Raw genomic sequence first — 27,037 nt, 5'->3', positions numbered from 1 at the left:
TCTGATCAGGCTGTGCATTTAGGTTACGTATATATATATATATATATGTGACCTAAAGTAGAATCAGCTTCAAAGTAGTTCATTCACTACTATGGTCTGACTTTCACACAACTTGAGGGCCAAAGACTTCAATGTTAACCCTCAAAAGTTGCATGAAAGTCATACCTGAATGTTTTACATGCAACAGTAGTGCAACGGTGAGTCTGACTTTGCAGAGGGACAACAAGTCACATTCAAGTCGCACCCCTCCAAAGTTGTGTTAAGGTTGCACTCCAAAGTCCCTCGACTTTGGAGTTGTACAAGTGTGAATGGAGCATAATAAAGAAAATTAAATAACAATCAATTCTCTGCTTTTTAGATCTTGATGAATGCTCTACAGAGGACCATAACTGTAACGTAAATGCCAACTGTGTGAACACTCCGGGCTCATACAGATGCACATGTACTGAAGGATTCAATGGAGATGGCTTTACTTGCTCAGGTACAGAAGACCTATTTTTGTATAATATTTGATTTATCCATTTACAGTATCAGTAAGTCAAAAATGTAAAATGAGAAACTGTTAACATACAGAATAGTGCTAATTATGCTTCTAAAATATTAGCGCTGCGCTAATATTTTAGAAATTGTGATTCTGGGACTGTTACCTATACTCTGAGTGCTAGCTGCTTTTAATTCATTTGAATATATATCATTTTAATATTATATACTGAATTTAGTGCTCGCTCTATTATCTTTTCTACATACAGTGCTAATTATGTGCTTACTCCTTGAAAGACAATTTATAAAGTTTTCTACTATTTAATCAAACGTATTATTCTAATTGTAATAGCTTATTCGAGTTTACTTTAAATTCACTATTTTCTTGTCGTCCTCTGATAATGATTATGCTGTCAATTGCAGATGTTGATGAGTGTGCGGACAATGTAAACCTTTGTGAAAACGGTCATTGCTTAAATGCTCCTGGAGGGTACCGCTGTGAGTGCGAAATGGGATTCACTCCTACTGAGGACAGCAAGGCTTGTCAAGGTGTGTGGAACATTTTAAAAGCCTAAGCACCAACATCACATAAACATTTTATTCAAGCATTTTTTGTGAAACTAAGCATCGATGTGATAACATACTGAATTATTTTATTTTAGTAAATTGTATGTATTTGTGACTTGACTCTCTGCTAAATGTACTTTTAGATATTGATGAGTGCACATTTCAGAACATTTGTGTCTTTGGGACATGCCAGAATCTGCCAGGAATGTTCCGCTGTGTCTGTGATGATGGTTATGAGCTTGACAGAAGTGGAGGAAACTGTACAGGTAAGGTATTATCCTATATTATAAATATCACTATGCTATTATACCCTTACATAGAAAAAAGCAACACTGAAAATTATGTTCAGTGTGCATCCAGTAAAACAATTAATTTCTCAGGTATTAGCAGTTTATAGAAGAATAGTGAACTATGAGAGACCCTTGTCCATCTAATACAGCATGTCACTGTAATTTTGGTCTCAAAAAAGGAAACAAAGCTCTTACTCTTATCTTTTAAATCTCCTGTGCCAGCTTAACTGCATATTCTCAATTTGACAATGCTGCAGGCACAATTCTTCTGAACTTGTCACAACATGAACACCTCACTATTTTTTCATATATACAGAGAAAAAAACCTTTCAGTTCAAGTATTTTGGATGTGTTTGGTGGGTCTTTTGGATGAATGGCAAGTGTTCCTTTTATGACATAGATGTACAGGCTTGGGCAATATAGGCAATGCCTAAAAATAACACAGGTTTCACAAGTGATTAGCATGTCCAGGTCAATGATCAATAAACAGCATTTGCTTCCATTAGATCCTTGTTTGTTTCCTGTTAGCTGCTGTTATAAGGAAAAACACATTTTCAGAACACCTATTACAAAGTGAAACTGTGCCCACCATTATGCCTTTTCTTAATCAGTGGTTAGGTAGATGTGGTTAAGTAAAATTCATTTTCCACTAAGAATATTTATATATAATATTATATATAAAACACCAAAAGTTATATAAAAGTATAGAAATGATTGAAAAGGAAATCATTAGTAAGGAAAGATGGACATGGAGCATCTGCTAGAGTATTAAAAAACATATTTACAATTTACAAACCATGTTTTTAACTTTTAGATGTAAATGAATGTGCTGACCCAGTGAACTGTATCAATGGCCTGTGCGTAAACACACCTGGAAGTTACCTGTGCAACTGTCCACAGGACTTTGAACTAAATCCCACTGGAGTTGGCTGTGTTGGTAAGTGAATGTCCTCTGTGATCAAAAAAGTTTATGTGTGTTGTATTTGCCTTTTAATTACTGAATAATGTCCTTTTCCCCAATGCACAGATACTCGTGTTGGAAATTGCTACTTGGAAACACTGACAAGAGGAGATGCTAGCCTAGCTTGTAGTGCCGAGATTGGAGTTGGTGTTACCCGAGCATCCTGCTGTTGCTCCCTGGGACGTGCTTGGGGTAACCCTTGTGAAAGCTGCCCTCTTGCCAACTCTAGTAAGTTAAGGCTTATTTTAGGATTTAAGGGGGAACCTATTTTATTTTTATAAATTATTATAGCCCACTATTTTGTTTGTTGTTTCTCAAACATAAAATGCTCATAAAAGGCTAGATCATGGTATACCAAACCTAATATATTTATATTCATTGTGTTTCAGCTGAATACAAAACACTCTGCCCAGGAGGAGAGGGATTCAGACCAAATCCTATAACAGTTATTTTAGAAGGTAAACCAACATTTTGTGTTCTATCTGTTTCTTCTTGGTGCAGCAATTTCCTATAACATAATAGGGAGGGGATTTGCTCAAGTGCAGTGCTTCCCAATGCGTTCACTCCAGCCAGGAAATATTGTTTAGGGGGTTGTTAGTCCATTTTTATTTACAGAAGAAAGTAAAAGTTCAAAAAGGACATTCTGCGGAGATAAGATCTCGGGTCTGTGTTTTGTTTGTGTCTATTTAAAGGTTTTTGCGATAAAAGCCAAGGAAGCTTAGACCTCTGTAATGTATTAATGTTTTTACTAAACAGAAAATCTGCACATACAACTTCAGGATACACAAATCAGAGCATGGAAAGTATAACAAAATATGCCTACAAAATGCACAAGCTGACTATCTTCCTAGCAAATAAGCATGTACAATATGTATGCAATAGGTATACTAAACAGCTACTCAACTTTCATGATTAATTAATCTTCTCATGGTTCCTTCAAAGTCCAACTGCTTTCTCATCCATCTTCAGAACAAGTGTGTCCTTCCTTTGTCTCACAGAACAACTCTTTCCTCTCCAAAGTCCAGAACAACTCTCTTTTGTCTCTCACCACATGGTTGTTCAAAGTCCTAATCCCACCCCCCAGGTCCTGCACATCATTTCCTGTAGGGAGCTTCCTGTGCAGCTCATAAACTAGTCCAGATGGTTCATTTGCATATCAATAGGAATAGCCTTAGCTTCAAAAACAACACATGGTCCTAAAATCTATAAGTTCTAAGCTATGAAAATCACCAAAAATAGCCGAGCAACATAGACTGTAATGTATGCAATTTCTGTCTTCTGTCTGTTAATTATGCTTGCTTTTTTGATGTTCTCAAGCCCTTTTGGGCACATACCCAACTTAGATGACTATTCCCATGAGAAAGCAACTTCTAAATTTGTTATTTACCTGCTTGAAATGTAATGTACAAATAACAGTTGCAATGTATGTACCTGGGAGATTTTTCTTCGTTGTTATTGATAATCTTATTGATACCTGTATTGTAATCTCCCATTATTTTTTTTCTTTCTTCAAAAAACATTTATGTTTCAAGTAAAAAAAAAAGTTCCAAGAAAGTAAAAACAGATGCCCCCTGCAGGGTTTTCCATCATGTTCAACACAAAAGTTCAAATACGGTTGCCCTTGCAGGGCTTTCCACCATCAATTCCAACACACAAAAAATGACTTTTTTTGCCTCCTGGCTTTCTCTTGCAGTGCTGCTGCTCAGGCCTCAAACCTAGGTCTTTTTGGTTGGTTCCTCCGGCCAACCTCTACACCTTTCTCTGTACGTAGCTTTCTTTACTCTCATGGTTTTCTTGCAGCTCATTGCTGCACTGGCCAAGGTCCTGATCTGGGCAGAGAACCTCCTGTCTCGTGGTTGGAACCCTGAACTACTGACATCCCCTTGCTTACAGCGGCTGTGCACACACACAGTCTGCTGGTGTCCGGTAAGACCTGGACACAGAATTTGAGGCTTCATTCCATCCAAGAATCTTTGAAGCCTCCAAGATCCAGAACTTAATCTGGGAATTACAAAACTCGGAGAAAACTGAAAAAACATTTTTTTTCTGCTCAGAATCAAAGAAAGCTAAAGAAATACTACCCTCCTGATTAACAGCAAGCCTTATATATTTATCAGGGTATATCACGCCTTACTTGTATGATTCTGCTATGGGCACATGGCTTTCTCAATATTCTGTAGGTTGCAGTTGTCTCCCACAACCTGTGAACTCTCCTCAAGTGATGCCTGTTCAGTGGTATAGAGTATAGATTTTAATTTGAGCTACTCGTGCTTACTTCTTTATTATTCTTTTACCTATAGCACTTTTAAAATCATTGTAAATAATCACGGGACATTTGTCTCTTTCACAGATTTCCTTTCATATTAATGCACATATCCGTTAACTATAACTATGCATTCTTAAATACAATGCACACTTCCTAATGACCCTATATAGTGTTTGTTATATGCACCTGCACACTTCTGCGGTACTCAAATGGGCTATATTCCTCTTCTTTCCATTGTTGCCCTACTGCTACTATATACTTGTGCTAATTCTTTAAATAGGTTAGTCCTTTATTAAACTCAACAAGCTTGTATGCAGCAAAACAAGTGTCCATATCAAGAAACCAAAAATTACAGGCTCTTTGTCAGGTTAGCACAATTCCAGTAACTTAAAAGAGATACGCTTACTTCAGCCATGGAACTTTAAGGTAACAAAGTCTAATTCACAGAGGCTCCACAGGACCCAGGCAACAATGGAGCTTCCTGGCAGTCTCCGAAAATATGTACAGGTGCAAAATACAGCCACGCTGTCTCATTCTTAACATCCTTTCTCCACTTTCTACTTCCTAACTATCAGTCTGCTCCACCCTTAAGGACTTGCTCATACATAGTGGAACAGAAGAAAAAAATGAGTTTTCTTGCTCTGTCTCTTAAAGGGCCCAGTACCTGCCTCAAAAGAAGAGGGGACACATATCTGCAAATCCAAACTTTTGGACAGTACAGTGGTTTCTTGACCCTTCTGTAGAGAAGTGTTGCAAATAAATACATTCCACAGTTAATACTAAACAGAAGCCCAAAGACAAAAATCTAGATTATATTTGGTCAGTGTACACAGTGAACCTCCTTGTGTATCGCCAGCAATTTCAGGGAACTTACCAGAAGTTATTAGTGATAATGCTCATTTGAACAAGCTCCAAAGTGCTAAATTTTACAGTTGTGAGGAGAACACTTTTTATTTTTCATTTGCACATACTGCCACAAATCTCTTTCCTTTAATAGGATGTTACAATATTGCAAAAGTGGGTTTTTCCACATGTGCAGTAGATCAACTATTTTAATGCATCTGTTTTAATTTTTGTTCAATTTATGTATGATTTCGTCCATATAGATATTGATGAATGCCAAGAACTTCCAGGCCTGTGTCAGGGTGGCAACTGTGTAAACACTTTTGGAAGCTTCCAGTGCGAGTGTCCACTTGGCTACTACCTGAATGAGGAAACCCGCATCTGTGAAGGTATAAAACTTACCGCATGCTAATAGCTAATTCTAATTTGTTGATGGAATAAATTCTCTTGTAGACAATTTGAAAGAAAAAAAAGAAACATGCTGGTAGTAGTAAAATATTGTTTGATATTTGTAACGACATTTGTACAGTCTTTATCCATTAATCCAACTGAAATATATAATTTTTTTCCAGACATTGATGAGTGTTCTGCTCACATTGGAATCTGTGGACCCGGTACTTGTTATAACACGCTTGGGAACTATACCTGTGTTTGCCCTCCAGAGTATATGCAAGTCAACGGAGGAAACAATTGTATGGGTATGTGTTATTAATGATATCTGGGATCTATGCATTACATTTGTCTGTTTAGATTCTGTGTTTTTAATCCTTGCTTAATGACATTTATTATTGCGTATTGGATTCTTTGCCAAGCATATATGAAGTATTAGCAGATGTTTAACCCTAACTGTTTGGAGATTCTTACTAATTCCCTCAGCATATACCCATTTGTGGCTAGACTAAATATTTTTTTAAAAACCGATGTCACATCTAACACCCTAAAGCTGACAGCCTTCTTATTAAAAAAAACTGTGTAATGCACAATCCTTTCTGACTGGATTACAATCATTGCATTGTTTTGTTGGAGGTCATTCTAATAAAAGGAGGAACTAAACTCTGCTGTCCATAAAAAAGGCAGGCAGAGGACAAAGGACTAGTCAGCAGTTTTGCTTGTGGTCTACCTGCAACTGATCTTTCTCCATTAATGATTTACTTGTTCTGCACTGTATCACTGTGTGGACCATCTTTGTAGAGGCAGGGTGTTGCTTCTTCATGTCAGAATCTCTGGCAAGGAGAACAGTGTGCAGCATAGCATTGAAATCACCAAACATCACTTCAGATCTGCTACGACTAGCAGTCAGAGGCCTGAGATCCTACATTGCAGATATACAACTGTGAGGCTGTAGGTATTGTCAAGAGGAAATCTAAACAAAGGTTTGTATTTTAGGGTACTGCTTAGGCATAGATAACATTTCTAAAGGTTCCCTATAGCATAGAAAATATTCACATGTTAAGTAGACCGTAATCTGTGTGGATAGCTTTATGCACTGATTTCTTATAGATTGTTAATAAGAGTAATGTGACCTATATTTATTGGGAATATCTAAGAGCCCAATATATGATGTTGTATAGTATGGATATAAGAAAGCAAGAATACCAGTGCTATTAACCCACTGCTGATCTACTGCACCTTGCATTACAGATATGAGAAAGAGTGTGTGTTATCGTAACTACAATGATACATGTGAAAATGAACTGTCCACAAACATGACAAAGAAAATGTGCTGCTGTTCCTACAACATCGGAAAAGCCTGGAACAAACCTTGCGAGCCATGTCCAGTGCCAGCCAGTCGTAAGTCACCATTATACATATAGCATTGTAATGTGTTACTTGTATTAGCAAAGCATATTTTTATAGGTCCCTAAATAATAACAGAACATTACATTTAACTTACAAGAAAGTATAACCCAGAAGGTTATATACAGGAGGTACTAAAGGAACCAAAATGTGCTCAGGCACAGTAGAGCCTTCTTAGAACAAAAAATATTTTCTCATTCAATCACATATCGTAAAAAAAGGATTAGTCTTCATGTCATGATAGTTGGTAGGGCAATACAAAGCATTCATTTTAAGCCCTATTGTTTGTAAGTTTATTCCCAGAACCACAAATATAGCCTAATATTGTTATTATTATTATTATATCACTGCGCAAACTGTTGGCGCTATATAAATCCTGTATAATAATATTATAGAGCAAATAATTTTAAACTGCACAAAGCTGTTTAAAACGTATTGGCCACCATCAGCGCAGTAAATGGACAATATAACCTGTGAAATCCGAGATGTAACATACCCATAGACATTAGATGATCCAGAAGATTCTAGCTGGATTGGAAGACTATTGTAGAGTCTCAGAGTATCTTGGGACACCCCTACACAAAAGATTATTGTCTATACTAGATTTTTTGTGGTCAACTACTAGTATTCAGATGTAGAAATAAGCCTGGCGCTATGATTGTTTTCACAGTGCATGTGTGCTCAGGAATCAGCTAAAAAGTACAAGATTGTACATCAGTACTAACGTACTAGCGGGATCAAACCTCAGTCTAATGCTTCTAAACCATTTTATGTGATACTGTTTTCTTGCCCCTCCTCATATTCATCAACTGTGTATTTTTATTCAATTTAGCTGAATACCAGATTCTCTGTGGAAACCAAGCACCTGGTTTTATTATTGATATCCGAACTGGTAAACCTATGGGTAAGACCTCTGCATTTCTTGAAATTATGTTTTGGATAATGATTTGGTGCTAAAGTAACAACTGATCTATACATATTTTTCATGTTCAGATATCGATGAGTGCAGTGAAATTCCAGCAATTTGCACCAATGGTGTCTGCATCAACCAGATTGGAAGCTTCCGCTGTGAATGTCCAATGGGATTCAGCTACAACAACATTCTTCTAATCTGTGAAGGTTTGTTAGGAACTTTTCAACTCTCTTGGAAACTCTAAATTACTGTAGCATAATGCACAACATTGTTCTGCATGCTCCCTTCAATATCAAAAGGCCCTGGAAATTTTTTTTTTAACAATGGAAATGTGCCAGAAATGGTATTAATGAGTTTTGTACTTCTGTTTGCAGACATTGATGAGTGCAGCAGTGGAGAGAATTTGTGCCAGATAAATGCAGATTGCATTAACATCCCAGGCTCATACCGCTGTGAATGTTCAAGTGGGTACAAGCTCTCTCCTAGTGGAGCTTGTGTTGGTGAGTCCTAATATATCTTTGCTTATAGTATGATGACCGTGGTCACAGTGCCAGCTTGACAAGCTAAGTATTCATCATATACTGTTCTTCATTTAGGCCGAAATGAATGTAATGAGATTCCAAATGTGTGCAGTCATGGAACATGTATGGATACAATTGGAAGCTATATTTGCATCTGTCACAATGGATTCAAAGCAAGTGTTGACCAAACCATGTGCATGGGTGAGTGATCACACTGAAAACAATTCTAATACAGTTCAGCTATTTTTTCTTATAAAGAGGTGGACAATGTTAAGTTTTCTTTGTGATGATATTGTAGATATTGATGAGTGCGATCGCCAGCCTTGCGGCAATGGTACTTGCAAGAACACAGTGGGATCTTATAACTGCCTCTGCTTCCCCGGCTTTGAACTGACTCACAACAATGACTGCATGGGTACGTTTTCAGTGTTTGTTCTGCTCCTGTGCTCTTGTGATACTTAAATCTTACAAGTAGAAGACTGCTTTGCAGTCATTGTACTCATTTCTTATTGACTCATCACACAGACATAGATGAATGTTCTTCCCTTGTGGGACAAGTATGCCGAAATGGACAGTGCATCAACAACATTGGCTCCTTCCAGTGTCTGTGTCATGAAGGCTATGAAATCACCCTAGATGGGAAAAATTGTGTTGGTAAGTACTATCATTCATATATGTATCTGAAGTTAACAGATCACAGTTGGGACAGATCATTGCAACAAGTCTAATTATGTAAAGCCTCATTACACAAACTTTACACATTGAAATGATACAGAAATAGTATTAAAAGTTATGATTTTCCAGATAATATAGTCGCGATAATAATACATCCCAGAAATGGTATGGTTTTGAATATTTTGAAGTAGAGTTATGAGCATTTTCTGTTTTAATTTTTTCCAGATATTAATGAGTGTGTTAGTTTACCTGGGACCTGTGCTCCAGGCACATGTCAAAATCTGGAAGGATCCTTCCGTTGCATCTGCCCTCCAGGTTATGCAGTACAGAATGACAACTGCATTGGTGAGTAACATTACTAATGTACTGTATATCTGTGAGGAGGATGGGCTAAAGGGGAATCACTAATGCCAATAAGGCTAAAGATTTTAGAGTTTTATGTATGTCTGCAGGCTTAACAATGTGCAGATGTCCACTAATTCTAAGCAATTTACCTCTTTAAGGCAATCATTGGAAATGTAGTAATGGAGCAAAGCAGTTTCTAAACATTTGCCTGCAATGCATTAAGATGAGATCCAGTGATATACACATATACTGTGGACACTGATTTTAGATACAACATACAGCTGACAGAATGGCATTGAAGAAGATTATTTTCTTTCAGATACTGATAAAGATTATTATATTTTATTTTCAGATATTAATGAATGTGATGAAGAGCCCAATATTTGTCTCTTTGGAACCTGTACTAACACTCCAGGCAGCTTCCAGTGCATATGTCCTCCAGGATTTATCTTGTCTGATAATGGGCGTCGTTGCTTTGGTGAGAACAGATGATGATTATACCGTAATCATATATGCCCACAGGAGTATATTTCTTAACCAACAACATGACCTCCAATATAACATTAGCATTTACTGTAACTACAGCAACTATACAAGAACTGATATAATAGTAGATATCAGATGCTGTATTGCAGTAGTGTGATAATAGTGTGATATTGTGTAATATTCAAGTATTAATTAAGGGATACATTTTAGTAGCCATATAATACAGTAGTCATATAACACAACAATTACTGAGACATTTTTCTTACATTAATTCAAAGACTTAATATGCGTGGTGTTTATAATAATACATTAATATTTATAGCACTAGTTTAAAAGGAAAGTATAGCCATGTGTGAATGATGCATATCACATTCTATATGTGTCCTATATAACATATTTGTAACAGACCATATATGTGTTAGAATAATATGTTTTATTAAGTGAAAATGTAGGTTAATACACCGTGTAATGGTTATATATTTCTTTTTTAACAGATACTCGTCAGAGTTTCTGTTTCACTCAGTTTGATAATGGAAAGTGCTCAGTGCCTAAAGCCTTCAACACTACAAAATCAAAGTGCTGCTGTAGTACAATGGCTGGTGAGGGCTGGGGAGATCCATGTGAGCTCTGTCCACAGGAAGGAACTGGTAAGAACTGCTCAGACAATATAAAAACATAGAAACAATGCAAAACTTTCCCAAATGAAGAAAAAAAAATCTTGTTTAATGTTTTCTATAATATATTCTGTAAGTAATAACATGACTTTTTTATTAAAGTTATAGGACTGCAAGTAGATAATGGATGATTTCCTAAAGGAACTGATATAATAACTTGATTCACTTCAACTATTCAATCATGTGAAAAGAAAATCGCTTTTTACTCATGTCATCTGTAATGATTGGATAATTGAAGTGATTTTTCGCATCATTTACTGTGTAAACATTTTCAGTACCTCTAGTAACTCAGCTTCATGATGTCATCTTTAATCTATAAAGAAGCAAATGTTTGCTTGAGATGAACTTTAAAAGTACATTAACCCTGTCCCCCCCCAAAATAAAATAAAAATCATCTTGAATAATGTTGACCTAAGCAAGTGAATTTCATTTGGTTGCTGTGGTTGGCTACACTTGAGATAAGCACTTTTCATTGAATTAGACTATAGAAATTCTTTCAATCCAAATGTTTAAGAATTTTCAATGCTCAGTGTAGTCTTTGTGACTACAATTTTAAAATATAAATTGAAATTGACATTAATTTGCAATCCATTCATGCTTTAACTTTTTGATCAGATTTAGTCCCTGTTTATACATGCAATGTGCAATGACCTATACAGTTTTCCATAATTGATGAAGGCAAGCCACCTCTAGGACACACAGAAAACTGCTGTGCAGTGAGCTGTTATATAATGCAGACATGCTGTATTTTATTGCAACGCTCCAGGTGGAATCACATGCCACTGTACAGCAGTGCAGCTGTCCAGTAACATGAAAGAAGTGTTTCTTTTGTATGGTTCAAATAAAGATCGTACATTCAAAAGGGGTGGCTGTGTGATGCACTGGAATGTGCATCACGTCCCCACTACTGCTGGCTCACGGCAGTCAGAATGATCAGATGCTGCACACTAAACCGCTGCAGTTTAGTGTGCAGCAGCTGTCCAGTTCAGTGTGAATGGGCCCCTATAGGAATGTTGGCGTTGTTACTTTTTACAGTTTAATATTGTGTTATCTTTCTTTTCTGTTTAGTGGCTTTTCGAGAACTCTGTCCATATGGTTTTGGCTCAATACCTAACATTGGAGACACCAGAGAAGGTCAGTGACCCAAACAGCAAGTATAAGCGTGAAATATTTTACACTTATCACTTCTCTTTTCACACACTGCAGAAAAATATTAATTAGCTGTATACAAGTCCAGGCTGAAAAGTAGTTTCTTCTCTCTTGTCTTCTTAGATGTCAATGAATGTGCAGAGAACCCCGGAGTTTGTGTTAATGGAGTCTGTATTAACACAGATGGCTCTTTCCGATGTGAATGTCCATTTGGGTATAATCTAGACTACACAGGGGTTAACTGTGTTGGTAAGTGAAACAGAAAACAGGTGTTAAAGGAAAATACTGGCAAATGAAATGAACATGGTACAGGTGTTATGGATAGCGTTTGTGCTTATTTTTATTAGTTAAAAATGCACAATGGAAAATAAAATATAATATTCTTTATGCAGATACGGATGAGTGCTCCATTGGAAACCCATGTGGAAATGGAACATGCTCCAATGTGATTGGAGGATTTGAATGTGCTTGTGATGAAGGTTTCGAACCAGGGCCAATGATGACTTGTGAAGGTAAAAACAGGAAGCATTTCGTGTCAGTCTTAAGCAAAGGAATATAAATATATAAATATATATATACATATATATATATATATATATATATGATACACAAATGCTACCATTTATATAACGTTTTATTTTACCCCTTTAATATGTATAAAAGGATACATTAGGTTCATCTGGTCTGAAGTTTTAAGAGGACCTTTGTTTTTAAGCACCAGCCAAGTGCTATTTGTTAGTAACAGCATGGCAGAGGACCAAGATTTGTATCTATCAGGGGGGAATGCTATGCATGTTTTTAGTTTATTTTTTGGCTAAATGTAGAAAAAATGGAAAATTGTATAAAATACTTACCGGAACTTTCCTTTCCTGGTGCCAATCTATGACAGCAGACACATGATAGTAAATAAATAGTAACACGTTACAGATGCAGTGCCAGACTTGCCCTAATGTAACTTAATTAAAATAATTGGATTAGACCAGATCAATAGCTCCCTATCACTTTGTTTTAGTATGTAATGATTGTGGCTGATTTAATTCAATATAGTTTCTACTATCTAAATAAGTGTAAAAACCACATGCTGTATTTTGCAGTTTACTGGCAGCGATCTGGGAAATAAAAGGCCATTTCTAGAAAGCTTTGTTAAGCCTTCTTCACTGCAGACCCTTGGGGGTTTATTTACTAAAGCTGGAGAGTCCAAAATCAGACTCCCTTCTGCATAGAAACCAATCAGCTTCTAACCTCACCTTGTTCAATGAAGCTTTGGCAATGAAACCTGGAAGCTGATTGGTTTCTATGCAGAAGGGAGTCTGATTTTGGACTCTCCAGCTTTAGTAAATAAACCCCTTGGTGTCCCATAATTCTGTAGTAGTTTTGATCTAGCTCCTTACTGAAAGGATATCAGGATATACACAATCAGTATTGTAAACGGCAGAGTAGAACCAATTCTGTAAATATTATCAGCAGGACCATCCTTTGTAACACTGTTTGATATCTTTGTACAGGACTGTTATGGTTACAGTGCTCTGGTGTTTTTAGGGAGGTGAACACCCATACAGATTAGATTTATACTTTACACCATTTATTGTTTTTAGATATCAATGAGTGCACCAACCCACTCCTGTGTGCTTTCCGCTGCATAAACACTTATGGATCATATGAATGCACATGTCCATCTGGATATACTCTGAGAGAGGACCGCAGGATGTGCAAAGGTATAAATTATTTTTTGCAATCTCCAGGTCATTATTTTCTTCACAATCTTTGCTAGCCATAATATTATATAGGACCATAGATGTCTACCCAAATAATTTTACCCTGTATAATTATTTCTTGCTTGTGTTATTGTTCAAATCTAATGCCCCTAAAGAATTGAATTTCTGCTTTATGTTCCTTTTTCTAGTATTCTCAGATGGGTACTTTTGGTAAATGTCTGCCAGTAAAACCCCTACCTCATACAGCTCTCTGTGTATTTCAGATTTGGATGAATGTGCAGAAGGTCTGCATGACTGTGAATCCAGAGGAATGATGTGCAAGAACCTGATTGGTACATTCATGTGTATTTGCCCACCAGGCATGCAGCGGCGCCCAGATGGAGAAGGTTGCATGGGTAAGTCAAGGACGGTGACATTTTTATAGAGAGAAAATGAACATTGCTTATTAGAGACAATTATTACATTCACCACCCATGTATTCTAATGTAGTCATTTATTTACCTTTTGTTTTAGTGATTACTTTTTTATGTTTATTTCAGAATAACAATTTTTCTTTTTTTTGACAATTATTATTGCAGGTAAAGCAGTTCTTTGTCTACTATTTTGATGGTGTAATGCTTTATGTTGTCCTGTTTCAATAGATGAAAATGAATGTCGTACCAAGCCTGGAATCTGTCCCAATGGGCGTTGTGTTAATACTATTGGAAGTTACAGGTGCGATTGCAATGAAGGTTTCCAGGTTAGCGCCTCTGGAACAGAATGTATCGGTGAGTGTGTGTCCTTTACTTGAAGAAAAAATGCATTTTCCTATTTGTCAGTACACAAAGTATTGATATTTTCTTAGCTTGTGTTGTAAAAGTGCATAAAATTATTTAAGGCTATTTTATATTGAGGAAAGATAGAGCACAGCAGCAGAAAGTGTGTAAAGTTACAATTTTATTAAAGTCTTGTTGCAAAAATCCATTGCAGTAAGGTACTTTCAGCAATATGATTCCCCATAATTGTTAAAGCAAGGTACTGCCCATTTGACCTCAATGGAAAATCCACTGGGCAATACATTGTTAGGCTGCATTCACATTATATTGTTTGTTGCACTACATGGATAGGGCAGCCTATTCATTTCAATGGACTTTCCTACATTAGAAAAACACGGCAAATATCTCATGCACCTTTTTGAGCATTGAGCTTCACAGTTTTGTTTTAATCTGTGCATTTTGCCACATTTGTCATGCATTTTTTCACAAACATTGTTCTGTTTTGCAAGGTTTGGAGTGCCAAGACAATGAATGGCACTGCAAGTGTTACATGTTTTTTTTGTCCCTTGCATAAATGCACACAAAATTTAGCAATTTTATGCATGTTCATGAAATACTATAGTGTGCAGCCTTAACACAAAGACAATTAAAGTAGCTGAGTGTCAGAGGAGCCACAGTATGTAGTATGTAGAATGCTTACTTTTCACACACAATGTAATCTTATCAGTTGGAGGGTTTCTGTCACTGCAGCAAGATTACTAATGGTAATTAATACTAGGATCTGCAAGAATAGTTTATAAAACCATAATATTTATAAATTAACATTCCTAAAAATACATGTTCACTAAAGTGCCTGGGGTTTTTGTACTGGTTATAAAAATGTTGTGGAATTAATTATTGCTAAGTGTTAAGAAATATAATGATTTGTTTTTGTCCTTAGACACACGCCAAGGATCTTGTTTCACTGAAGTGCTTCAAACAATGTGCCAACTTTCATCTACAAATCGCAACATGGTCACCAAGTCAGAATGCTGCTGTAATGGAGGGCGAGGCTGGGGTAACCAGTGTGAACTCTGTCCCCTTCCTGGAACTGGACCATTTAAGAAGATGTGTCCCCATGGCCCTGGCTTTACTACTGATGGCAGAGGTAAAGGCAGAGGAATTTTGAAATGGACAAGAATTTTATTATGGGAATGTTATGACTTCTATAATAAGAAATATATTATAATTTTGTTCCTTTGCGTTAGATATTGATGAATGTAAAGTGCTTCCTAACCTGTGCAAAAATGGACAGTGCATAAATACCATTGGGTCTTTCCGCTGTCACTGCAAATTGGGCTACACTACAGATATTACTGGAACAACTTGTGTTGGTAAGTTATGTTACCATGACTAGAATCAAAACCATTTGAGTATTAGATTCATAATATCATATTGAAAAATACACCATATTGCTATATTTGAGGTATAGCATTATGAATATTTCTCAATTGTTTGTTTTTTTTCAGATCTGGATGAATGCTCTCAGTCTCCTAAACCTTGCAACTTTATATGCAAAAATACAGAGGGCAGCTACCAATGCTCTTGTCCAAGAGGCTACATCTTGCAAGAAGATGGCAAGACCTGCAAAGGTACAGTAGAACAGAAATTATTTTGTTCACTGTTAACTATACAAAGATATGCCATAACAAATAACAGGCAGGGAAACAACAGCTTTTATTATCCCAGTTTACTGCTAAAAACTGACATCTATTGACATTAGAAGTAATTTTTGCTTTGTATGTTTTTGTTTTTTCTGTATTGTCTTTATATGAAAACCTTTAAATATAGCTTTAAAACAACTGAAATCTGCAGAATTTATTTACTTTATAGTGGGGTTGAACAGCATGAATACAGTATAAACTTGTAGCTCAAAGCATCTTCTGCTTCCACAGATTTGGATGAATGTTCCACCAAGCAGCACAACTGCCAGTTCCTGTGTGTTAACACGATTGGAAGCTTCAACTGCAAATGTCCACCTGGCTTTACTCAGCATCAGTCCTCCTGCATTGGTAAGAAACTCCATATTTTTTATCAATGTATAATTCTATAGTATAGCAGGTACATTTCACATCACTTAGAATATTTATTAACTACAGGTATTCATAATAGTATTTCATTCTTAACAGACAACAATGAGTGCAGTGCTCAACCAAACATGTGCGGCTCCCGTGGTATGTGCCAGAACAACCCTGGTAGCTACACTTGTGAGTGCCAGAAAGGTTTTACACTGGATAACAGTGGAAGCAACTGTGAAGGTAAGAGAAGATAGCCGTTGACCTTGACACTCTGTATTTATTTTTTCATATAGCTAGCACAATGAAGATAGATACACATACTACATGGAGCTAAGCAGCAGTTCATTGTTTATTTTTCAGATGTGGATGAGTGTGATGGCAACCACCGCTGTCAACATGGCTGCCAGAATGTCCTAGGAGGATATCGCTGTGGCTGCCCACAGGGCTATGTTCAGCACTACCAGTGGAACCAGTGTGTTGGTGAGTAGATGCAAGAGGCATCACTACTGTCTAAGGTCATTTTTTACACATTTACAGTATATCACAGCAGGGCTTGTCTCTACAAAGAGTGGGACCAGAATTACAAAGTATTCCTGGCTTTTAAAGCTCCAAATACCTCCTTTAATTAAAGTTTGCTAAGATTTAGAAATAATGTTCATTCATTGGTACTGTTGAAATGATCACCAACCTTTATAAACACACGCACATCAGTGTTCGAGAAAATGCCAGCACTAGATCACCAGTTTGGGTTTCTTTATAAAGTAAATATGGAAGAATAAAAAAATATTGAAAAAGATAAAAGTGTCGCGCTGCTAACAAGAGACAATGAATATGAATATAAAAGCAAACTAAAACGTGACTAATTCCCAGTGCTGCAAGTCTTCAATAAACACACATAACACGTGTCTGCAGCAGCTCATTATTTAGTAGTTATTCAGCAAATTGGCAGCGCACCATTCTATTTTGTTTTTATAATAAAAAAATATTAATGCTACTGAAATAAGCATGTCTGACCTCCAGAGAAAAGCAGTTTGTCTGATTGGGCATTCCACCCACTTTTGCTTTGCTCTTGTAAGTTCAATTAACTAAACAATAACACATGTTATTTCACCGAGTGGAATTTGGTGTTTTAATTGCATGGATCTGCTCATTGTAATAATATTTTTGCAGTATCTTATACCCAAAAGTCACTTCACTTAATTTCCTATAGCTGTCAATGACTGCTGGTGAGAATTTTGCTCTGTACATATCACACTACAACAGTAAACAAAATATTATTCTTGGAGTTCATTGAGGGACACAGGATTTCAGATATAGTCAGGTCATGCTGCCTACAGGATGTTGGACACTGATAAACAGAAAAACTGTAAGCCAGTCCCCATATAACATTTCCTCTACCCAATATGCCTCAGTTTTGTGGTAAAGCAGTACCAGGAACATAAACAGAAACCTCTCTCAATGGACTGCAAAAAAAATATTTTACAGAACTTTTCTTTTTCATCCCTCGAGGAATACAGGAATGTAGATATAGTTGGACATCCAGAATTAGTCCAGTTGAGGGATGGGCAACACAGCAACAATCTCTAGCAGGTCCCAGGAAGATGACTGAGGACTGCATAAAGCCCAAAAGCCACCTGAATCTGAACCCACATGAGGTGAAACCCCCTATAAGATAGAGGAGAACATGCCAGCATGACTAAAGGGAGAAAACAGAGAATCAACCTGATGGCAAGTACTAGGATAGAAAAGTTCACAGCCAGAAGAGAAGGACTGCATACGAATGGGAGTGCAGAACCTGAACCAGCAAAAATCTGAGCAACCAATACCCACCAGGACATGTGAAATCATAAGAAATTCCTGACTAGGTGTGCACTCCCCTCAGGGCAGATCTACCAGTTGAGGAGAACCAGTTTCCAAGGCATTGTGTATAAAGGATACAGTATGAGACCCACTAATTCTGTCCCTAATGTCCAGTGCAGGAACGAGGCTATTTCCCCTGTTGCAAGGAACTGCCACACCTAGGTGATGTCCAATGGATTTCAAAAACCAGAGAATTTTCTAAAGGCAAGATCCCCCAATGTAGTGGAAATAATCTGTTCTGAGGAACCAAATGGTAGCTCTTGATGAAGGCACTTTAGCAAGTGGAATCCCACAGGTGTGGGGAAAAGAACCTACCCTAGTCACCTTTGGAGGCTGAGGGATCATGACCAGGACCAACCGACCCATAGAGACTGGAATGAAATAGGTCAGGTATAAACAGGAGACAGGGAGATCACCCTGGGAGGTAGAAGAAGAGGTGAGCTCCCTGCCTAATGACAAGGAACTAGTTGTACAGAGTTAGGATGCACATTCAGTCATCCTTTTATAGAAGTGGAGGCACACATTCCTGTAGAAGTCTTCTCAGAGGGGTTAACTAAAGAGGGGTTTCAGCTAAAGGGGTAGGTGGCAGTATTGGGAGTGGGAGTTATGCACAGAGGGCTTGAGGGTACCTACTGCAGAAGTAGATGAAGGAGAAGGGTGGAATTCAGCACACCTCTCCCTTGACCTCCTACATTGAGGAAGGAGCTTGTTCTGACATCCTGTGACATTACTGACCATGGTATCAAGTGCAGTGCCAAAGAGACAACATCCTTTGAATGCCAAGTGAGTCAGATGCTTCTTGGATCTAGCATCAGCAACTCAACAGCACAACCAGAGTGTTCTGTGTATCTGTATGGACATCAGACCTATGAGGGACATAAGCTTAGATGCTTTTAACAAGCCATCACAACTGAAGCATAAGGCTCCACACATTTGTTCCACACACTCCATGAAATAGGGGTCTATCTGGTCTAGGGGAGATCTCTTTAAGGGAATTATCCCAATATGACATGGTTTGACAGTTTAAGATTCCTGCCAACACAGAACAGAGGACAGAATCATCTAGTTCAAACTGGGATTTAAGGAGGGAATCTAGCTGCCTGTCAGTAGAATTAAAGTTAAGCATATAGAAACCACAATGGGAATAGACCACCATTCAACAAATTCCCTCCCAAAAGGGAACAGTTCCAGCGCGCTCCCAGGTAGGGATCAGGAGCCATCTGCCTACTTCCAGTCTGGAAAAAAAAGAATACCTCATATAGCGGCAAAATGCAAGGTAGTATGCACTGTACCACTAAGGTCTTAAATTACCCCATGAAATTCTGAAGTGACAACAGAAGACTGTAGTGCCATAAAAACAGTCTCTTCAGAGACAGACTGGTAGGACCCAGATCTCAGATCAATGGCCTGGCCTGATCTAAAGGCTTGGGAGGGTCAGGTACTCTGTAGGAGATGGCAGCAGGCTATATTTAAAGCCTCTGGGGTCAGTGGCCAAAAAAAGAGTTAAGAACATGTAGCCACGAAATCCCAAGCAGACATGGAGGTCCCTAATGATGACCTGATGACCTGAAGAAAACTTTGATGGTTTAGACCTTATAAATAATGCAGGAATGGCTTGCAGAATGCAAACACCAGTGTCCTCAGAAGATTTCAAGTAGACACCCTCACAAACCCCTAAGTGAAAATGGGCTGGGGTCACCCATAGCAGTGGGACTGCTCCTTCTTTGTGTGCAGACATGTTGCATCCTCATAGTCTCAGGTACTCACAAACCTGGGGAGCTGATGTTGATTAGGGTGGAACAGCTGTAGGTGACCAGGTCACTCTAGGTGGGCAGTAGGAATAGACTGGAGTTCCACATGGTGCTTTGCAAAACAGAAGCAGGATGGTCCATCAGGCTCTACCTCTAGTGGATGACATCGGTGTTCAGTCCATCAGAGTTAAACCTTACTGCAGTAAAATCAGCAATGGTGAGAAATTTGAAAGGATCCCAGTTGTGCAAACAGTGAAGTAGCTCCTAGTGCCACAAAGTAAATGTTCAAAGACAGGGTCACGCTCTGTGGATATGCCACTCCAAAGTCAGTCTTAGGAAAGGCCGATCTAGCTGTAATGTAGAGAACAGCTTAAGTAGCAGAGTGGAAACTTCAAACAGTTACAGCAACATTGTCTTCCCCCTAAGCTTTCATTCACCTTCCATTAATTTTTTTTTTCATTTAGATGAGAATGAGTGTTCCAGCTCATCCACCTGTGGTTCTGCCTCCTGCTACAACACTTTGGGAAGCTTCAAATGCATATGTCCTTCAGGATTTGATTTTGACCAGTCTTTTGGAGGGTGCCAGGATGTTGATGAATGTTCATCTGGAGCAAACCCTTGTAGCTATGGTTGTTCCAACACAGATGGTGGCTACCAATGTGGATGTCCTGGAGGATACTTCCGAGCTGGCCAAGGGTAAGCATGAGAAGAAATGAGGAAGATTTTTTGGGTGATTTTTCTTCAGAGAATACTGTACTTCTGAGGCTTCAGTTTGACACAACTGGATTTAGTTAAAATGTAGAGCTGATACCATTATCAACTCAACTCCACATTATTTAGTCCACACTGAATTTTACCAGTAATACCCAATGATAGGAGAGGCTGGTTATATGACTGGGATTTTATCCTCACCAAATCTGCCAACCGAATTTCAACCATTTTACTATTACAAATACGCATAAGGGAAAGGAATAATGTAAACATATAATTTTCACAATGAGAATATTTTAACACTGAACATAGCAAACATCACGACCTCCGTGAAAGTTGCACTTTTGGATGTCATGGCTAAAATGTCTATTCATTTTTTATCAATAAATGCCACATCAATAAAACACATTTCCTTGCTACACAAATACTCCCATTATTGGCCTAAAATGAATATACACATTGCTGCAATTCATTGCTGCAATTCCCAACACCACCCTGCTTGCTTCTTGTTCTTGGAGAATCTCTGCTTCCTAAAAGTATAAGAAAAGCATAGATTGCTGACCTCTACTTTTCAAAATGCTAGTTGCATGCATGTCATGCTGTTCCTCTCAGTTAAATTTCTTTAGTCTGTGACTCAACAACAATATGCAGATCTGATTTTTTTGACCTGTATACTTGTGCAAGATCAGTGACTGACAGGGGTTTGCTCCAGGGAGTCAATATAACAAGCACAGAGGTAGTATTTTCTTAAACAATGCTGTCTCTTTTGATAGACTTCCTTTGGTCAAGTGGCTTCTCTTGATGTGTACATGTTGCTTTGCAGGCATTGTGTGTCTGGCTTAGGATTTGGCAAAGGTTCTTATCTACCAGCTCCTGTGGAAGAAGATGAGGAAAACATCTTATCCCCAGAAAACTGCTATGAGTGCAAGGTCAATGGGTATTCAAAGAGAGGAAGGCAGCGACGCAGCACCAATTCCACCTCGGAACATGAGGTAAGAGATGAACAAGTGAGAATAAGAAGGCATAATCCCACACTTGGACACTCAAATTGCATCTCAGCAGTGCACTATTAGAGTGGTAATAAACCATTTTTTTTTAGTTTTACCTACAGGTAAGCTTATAATAAAGCTTACCTGTAGGTAAAATGAATATCTCCTAAATGTGCCCTGTTTAGGAGATATTCTTTAATTTTTTTAGAGCCAGCACATGTGCTCTGAAGGAACGGCCTACCCATGCCGTTCCTTCAGAGTACTGTGCCGTGGCCTGGGACTCTCGCACGCATGTGCAGAAGTGGCGTCATCGCTGTCCAGCCTGTCAGATAGCTGGAGCTCGCAAACCCGGAAGAAGTACTGGGCGAAGATGGAAGCCTCTGCAGCGGTGACAGCGCACCATTGGAGGGCTTCGTTTTAAGGTAAGTCCTACATAATGTGCTAATATGTAATGCATACTAGCACATTATGACAGTTTGTTTCCTGCAGTTTACTACCGATTTAACTCTTTATGAATATGCATATAATATAATGTTATGCTTACCAGCATTACCCTGAATTAATACAAGAAAACCAAACAGTTCTTCACTATCCAAATGACTGAAAGGTTATACGTATAAGATCATAATTTCTTGGAGAAATAAAAAAAAAAGACCCCTACTTTAGACCCCTAATCTATGCTAAGACTTGCAGTGCTAGATTTCACCCAGTGCTTGCTGGCCAGTTTGAATGCACAATAACAGCTCAGCTTATCATTTTAGAAAAAGTTAGTTCTAGACTATATTAAATAAATCAATCTAGTCTGCCTAGTTAAAAATGTTGCAGTATTGCTTGGTGTACGGCTTGCTCCTCAAAGCTTACCTTCCAGAAAATATGTTTGGTTTATGGTTGGTGGTTTAGGATGTTTGCATTATTGGTTGAACTAGATGGACTTCAGTCTTTTTTCAGCCAGACTATGTAACTATGTTTGAAAGTTCTGAATGATTCTGATGTATGCAAGTACAGAAAATGTATTGTAGCAAGACCTGTTGCATGGCTAAATACTTTAAAGTAGAACTATAAACTTTTTTTTTGGATAGAGCAAGGGAGGGTTATTACCCCACTCAGATTTTTTTTTGTCATCTGTGTCCCATTGTGGAGATATCCCTATACTTCCTGTCCCATAGCCAAACAGGAAGTGAGAAGAAATCCTTGCAAATTAAGGAAATTCCTTAGGGTAACCAAGGTCACTAGAACTAGTGTACCCATTGAAAGATTTCCCCTATATTTTTTTTTTAAGGGACATTCCAAAATTTGGTATTTTCTTTTACTTTCACGTTCAATGATAATGGTAAACAGGACAAACAGAGAGGATGAATTTCTGTAGCGGGGCACAAAGGGCAATAAACACTGACAGGGGTTCTAATCCTTCTACACGCTACCCAAAACTAAAAGAAAAGTTTTGTATTTAGTTATACTCTAAACCCCAAAGGTGCCACAAAGGTTATAAGGTACTCTAAAAAAAAACCCATTTAAACGTTGTGGACCACTCTGATGGTATAATAGGCAGAAACCCAGTTCTAGTTTGACTACAGCTCTCATTGCCAACTCACTCTAGAGAAGACCAAATGGATAGCACACATATTACTATAAGCAGACATACTATTATAAAGAAATCAATGTTTTAACAACTTATGATGTCTTGTACATTTTTGTAGTGCTTCTCCTAATGTATTCTATTCATTTTTACATCTACTCAAAATGTATGTCTGTCTTTGATTTTTCCGTAGAATCACAGCATGGATAGCCTTGACATCGATGGACCAGTTAGGATGAACTTCAACATTTCCCACCTGACAATCAAAGAGCATATCATGGATTTAATCCCAGCTGTGCAGCCACTAATGAACCATGTACGATATATCATCTCTCAGGGTAATGAGGATAGCAACTTTCGCATTCATCAGAAAGAGGGTCAAAGTTTCTTGCATCTTAGCCGCAAAAAGGTAACTCCAGGTTTGTATAACCTGGAGATTACCAGCATGCCTCTATACCGCAAGAAGGAACTGCAGAAATTAGAGGATGAAAAAGACTTCAACTACCTCAATGGTGAAATAGGCCAAACACTCAAGATGAAACTTCAGATCCAACTTTATTAAGATCAGAACAATCCTCACGTGGCCTTCACAAGATCTGAACTTTACATTTATAGAGAAAGTCTTCTTCTGTCTTCTCTTTAATTAGCAAGCTTTTGTGTCAGAACCTCAGCACTAAGGCATAAGATTGATGGGAAATGTGGAATATGAGTTCAGCTGTGACCAATGTCCATATGTATTTTGGGATTATTTTCATAGTATTTTTGTTATGTAAAAATGGGAGGGGTAAGAGTGACAGGAGGGCACAGTAATCAAAGGATATGATGCATCTAATGCCCTGAGCAAAGTTATGGATGTACAAGCAGAGGGAGGGGCAAATTCTCCAAATGCTCTTCCTTATTTTCACCAAAAGCTCTAACATGGATGCCAATGACAGAAAGGACTCTAGTGCCTTAAAAGTGCCTTACAAGTGGCCTTGAGAAAACAGCAGTATTGCAGCAGAAGCTTTTTATATCTGAGTGCTACAATACTGTGTATGTGGTGCTTCTAAAAGAAGTTCATATTACATAGTGAACTGTAAGAGTGGTCACTGGAACTCCCAGATTAATATGATGAATGTTTTTGTATTTTTTAATTTTTTTTGTTTAAATGAATTGAATATTTGTACTGTAATTATGGCAGCGTTATTGCTACTAGCAAGCGTAGGCAGCCAGAGATGAGAGCTAATAATATAAATAATTTTTATTCACAGTTTAAGCTCTCTATTCTCATCTTGTAAAGCCTTTATGCTGTTGATCCCTCAAACTGTAGTTTACAATTAAAATCAATTCTCCTACCACAAAGGAATAAACAGTCAACTTTCTCCTAGGGACCACTCAAGAGTGCACTGCTTCTATATGAGCAAGGCACATGAACCAGGCACATCACTTATGTTTCATGCAGAAGCCTTGCTTTGTTTATATTGAGAAAAAATAAAAAAATAAGTGATAGGTAATAGCATTGTTATGTTAATTTATAAACTGCAGAATATATATTCCATGTTTAATATAGTTGGATACAAATAGTGCTTTGAAGGTTTAAGATATTTAATGACACTCTAAACACTATTTTCTTGTTCAGGAAAAATCCCTTTAAGTATTATTGCTAAGTTTGTTCAAACCATATTCGACCGTGTCTGAGGCATAGCCAATAAACTGCCTCCTTGGATCAATTTACTGTAGGCCTCTTACCTCAGGCTGCAAAGAGGTAGTACACATAATATAGTATAATGTAGTGTTTCTTGCCTAGCCCTTTGTGCCAGCATGGACTGACAGAACTTTACTTTGGAATAGAAACTTGTGCCTTATAATAGCACCAAAATAAAGTGGAATGGCCTAAGCAATGACTTAAAAACAGTCTGCTTTCCAGTCCCCAAGCTTGTAAACTTAGTGTTAGCCTCATAATCTGCTGAAATAGCTTTTTTTAAATGCACCATGTTGTTCCCCTAAATGTTCAGGTTAAGCAGACTAAACAGTGCTGCTATTAATATGCACATGTTGACTTGATGGTAGAGAGGTCCTCATCTCCATCTTTAACCAGTCCCTCTACCCACTGATATATACGTCCTGTTCTGCATGAAAACGGTGATATGGGACTGTCAAAAAAAAAAAGGCTGAAGTGCCTTTCATGAGCCTTTATTTTTTTTTTTAAATAAACAGCCTGACTTCACCTTCTTTATGCAGTGTGAGAGGCATGATTGGCAGCATCCAAAAGGGGAATAACTGAGTTTTGGGGAACAGACCGGAGCAGATTTTGTTCACTGATTATGTACCAGCGAGTTGTGTATAAACTGGATAGTTTACATTTTTAGTGGTTTCTGTAAATGTTTGAAAAGGAAAGGGTTGCTTTAACTCCCCAGTTTGCAGGGAAACAAGAAACTGGGAAATCTGGAGAGACGCCTCTGGCTTCAGCTTGCTCAGCACTGCAAACATGAATGAAATGCTATTTCCGAATGGGGAAACCAACTATTGTGAACAGGACATTGCTTGTCAATATTCTTTTGCTGGCAGCAGCTTCTTAACAAAAAGTTCCTTCTTTATCTTTTAAATAAAATATAATAAGAAGATTGGAGAAATGATGGTGCTATTCTAGATTACGGTATAAAATACACACACTACTACCTGACACTATACTGTATCCATCCCACAATGGTGCTTTACCCATCCAGTACTTCAAATGGCTCGGTTACTGCACTGTACGTCCTTTTTTTTTAAGAAAAAATATTTATGTATAACCACAACTGTAAACTGTTGCTCTTTTGTAATTTCATATTCTTGTAGTAAATATATTTTATTTGATACATGTCGTTTTTACTTTTGTTTTGTTTTTGTTTTTTTTATTTTTTTAATTTCTAATTCCCAAGAATAGCCACTTTTTGGTAATATGTGTGAATACTGTAAGTGTTGGCGAAATAAAATCATAAACTTGAAAAAGATGCTAGCTTTGCAAAATATGAGATGTTGTGAAATAAAACTGTTTCTAGACGGTGCTACAGAAAATCTTGTCATTGTGAAAATCTTTTTTTTTTCCAGTCTTGTGTTGAGCCAAAAGTGTTATTTCTGGAGAGGGGGATATTTTTTCTCTTTCCAAATGTGGTCTGATACATTTTTATACTGCATTTCAAACAGTGTGCTGTATTTGTTGTTATGTTTGTTGTTAGGCACATATGATAATTTTGTACAAGTTTTCGTAACTGTGTTTTTGTATCAGAAGCAACAGCAACAATAAAATTATTTTGGGTAAAAATATCATTTTTGGTGTTCAGTAAGTTGAATCAAAAGTGTTTGGGACAGTTAAGGGGATAGGTGTAAAGCTCTGGTGGAAAACATATTAGGGTGCCTCTAGTCTGTCTCCTGACTTTATGAGAAAATGACATATAATATTCAGTGTATATAATGCTACGGAAATGTTAAGAGACTGTGGATATAAAACCTCAATTCCAAAAAATTTGGAATGCTGTGCAAAAATCTACATAAAAAAACAATGCAATGATATGCAAATCTTATAAACCTGTACTTTATTTACAATAGAAAACATATCAAATGTTTAAATTGAGAAAATATATAATATAAAAAAAAAATGTACCGTAATTTTGAAATTGATGGCAGCAACATGTCTC

General features: G+C 37.5%; 1 protein-coding gene across 1 annotated transcript in view; it reads left to right on the top strand.

Annotated features, from left to right (window-relative positions):
- Positions 1 to 26,669, top strand: part of LOC149473602 (fibrillin-2-like) — a 238,911-nt gene extending 212,242 nt beyond the window's left edge. The window contains exons 33-65 of the mRNA XM_089675603.1: positions 359 to 481; positions 904 to 1,029; positions 1,191 to 1,313; positions 2,152 to 2,274; positions 2,365 to 2,526; positions 2,688 to 2,756; positions 5,671 to 5,796; positions 5,980 to 6,105; positions 7,049 to 7,198; positions 8,037 to 8,108; positions 8,198 to 8,323; positions 8,492 to 8,617; positions 8,714 to 8,839; positions 8,937 to 9,053; positions 9,164 to 9,292; positions 9,539 to 9,658; positions 10,011 to 10,136; positions 10,639 to 10,791; positions 11,887 to 11,952; positions 12,091 to 12,216; positions 12,360 to 12,479; positions 13,563 to 13,682; positions 13,946 to 14,077; positions 14,324 to 14,449; positions 15,378 to 15,584; positions 15,685 to 15,810; positions 15,946 to 16,068; positions 16,372 to 16,488; positions 16,606 to 16,734; positions 16,855 to 16,974; positions 20,570 to 20,801; positions 21,640 to 21,808; positions 23,575 to 26,669. Coding sequence (XP_089531729.1) covers positions 359 to 481; positions 904 to 1,029; positions 1,191 to 1,313; positions 2,152 to 2,274; positions 2,365 to 2,526; positions 2,688 to 2,756; positions 5,671 to 5,796; positions 5,980 to 6,105; positions 7,049 to 7,198; positions 8,037 to 8,108; positions 8,198 to 8,323; positions 8,492 to 8,617; positions 8,714 to 8,839; positions 8,937 to 9,053; positions 9,164 to 9,292; positions 9,539 to 9,658; positions 10,011 to 10,136; positions 10,639 to 10,791; positions 11,887 to 11,952; positions 12,091 to 12,216; positions 12,360 to 12,479; positions 13,563 to 13,682; positions 13,946 to 14,077; positions 14,324 to 14,449; positions 15,378 to 15,584; positions 15,685 to 15,810; positions 15,946 to 16,068; positions 16,372 to 16,488; positions 16,606 to 16,734; positions 16,855 to 16,974; positions 20,570 to 20,801; positions 21,640 to 21,808; positions 23,575 to 23,943 — 4,505 coding nt within the window. The 3' untranslated portion in view covers positions 23,944 to 26,669. The remainder of the gene's footprint in view (positions 1 to 358; positions 482 to 903; positions 1,030 to 1,190; positions 1,314 to 2,151; positions 2,275 to 2,364; positions 2,527 to 2,687; positions 2,757 to 5,670; positions 5,797 to 5,979; positions 6,106 to 7,048; positions 7,199 to 8,036; positions 8,109 to 8,197; positions 8,324 to 8,491; positions 8,618 to 8,713; positions 8,840 to 8,936; positions 9,054 to 9,163; positions 9,293 to 9,538; positions 9,659 to 10,010; positions 10,137 to 10,638; positions 10,792 to 11,886; positions 11,953 to 12,090; positions 12,217 to 12,359; positions 12,480 to 13,562; positions 13,683 to 13,945; positions 14,078 to 14,323; positions 14,450 to 15,377; positions 15,585 to 15,684; positions 15,811 to 15,945; positions 16,069 to 16,371; positions 16,489 to 16,605; positions 16,735 to 16,854; positions 16,975 to 20,569; positions 20,802 to 21,639; positions 21,809 to 23,574) is intronic.
- The last annotated feature ends 368 nt before the right edge of the window (positions 26,670 to 27,037 follow it).

This window comes from Staurois parvus, unplaced genomic scaffold (assembly GCF_062004578.1).
Source record: "Staurois parvus isolate SC_StPar_1 unplaced genomic scaffold, SC_StPar_1.0 ptg000013l, whole genome shotgun sequence".
Lineage (NCBI taxonomy): Eukaryota > Metazoa > Chordata > Amphibia > Anura > Ranidae > Staurois > Staurois parvus.
The sequence above is the reverse complement of the archived record's forward strand: the minus strand, read 5'-3'. Positions and strand labels throughout refer to the sequence as shown.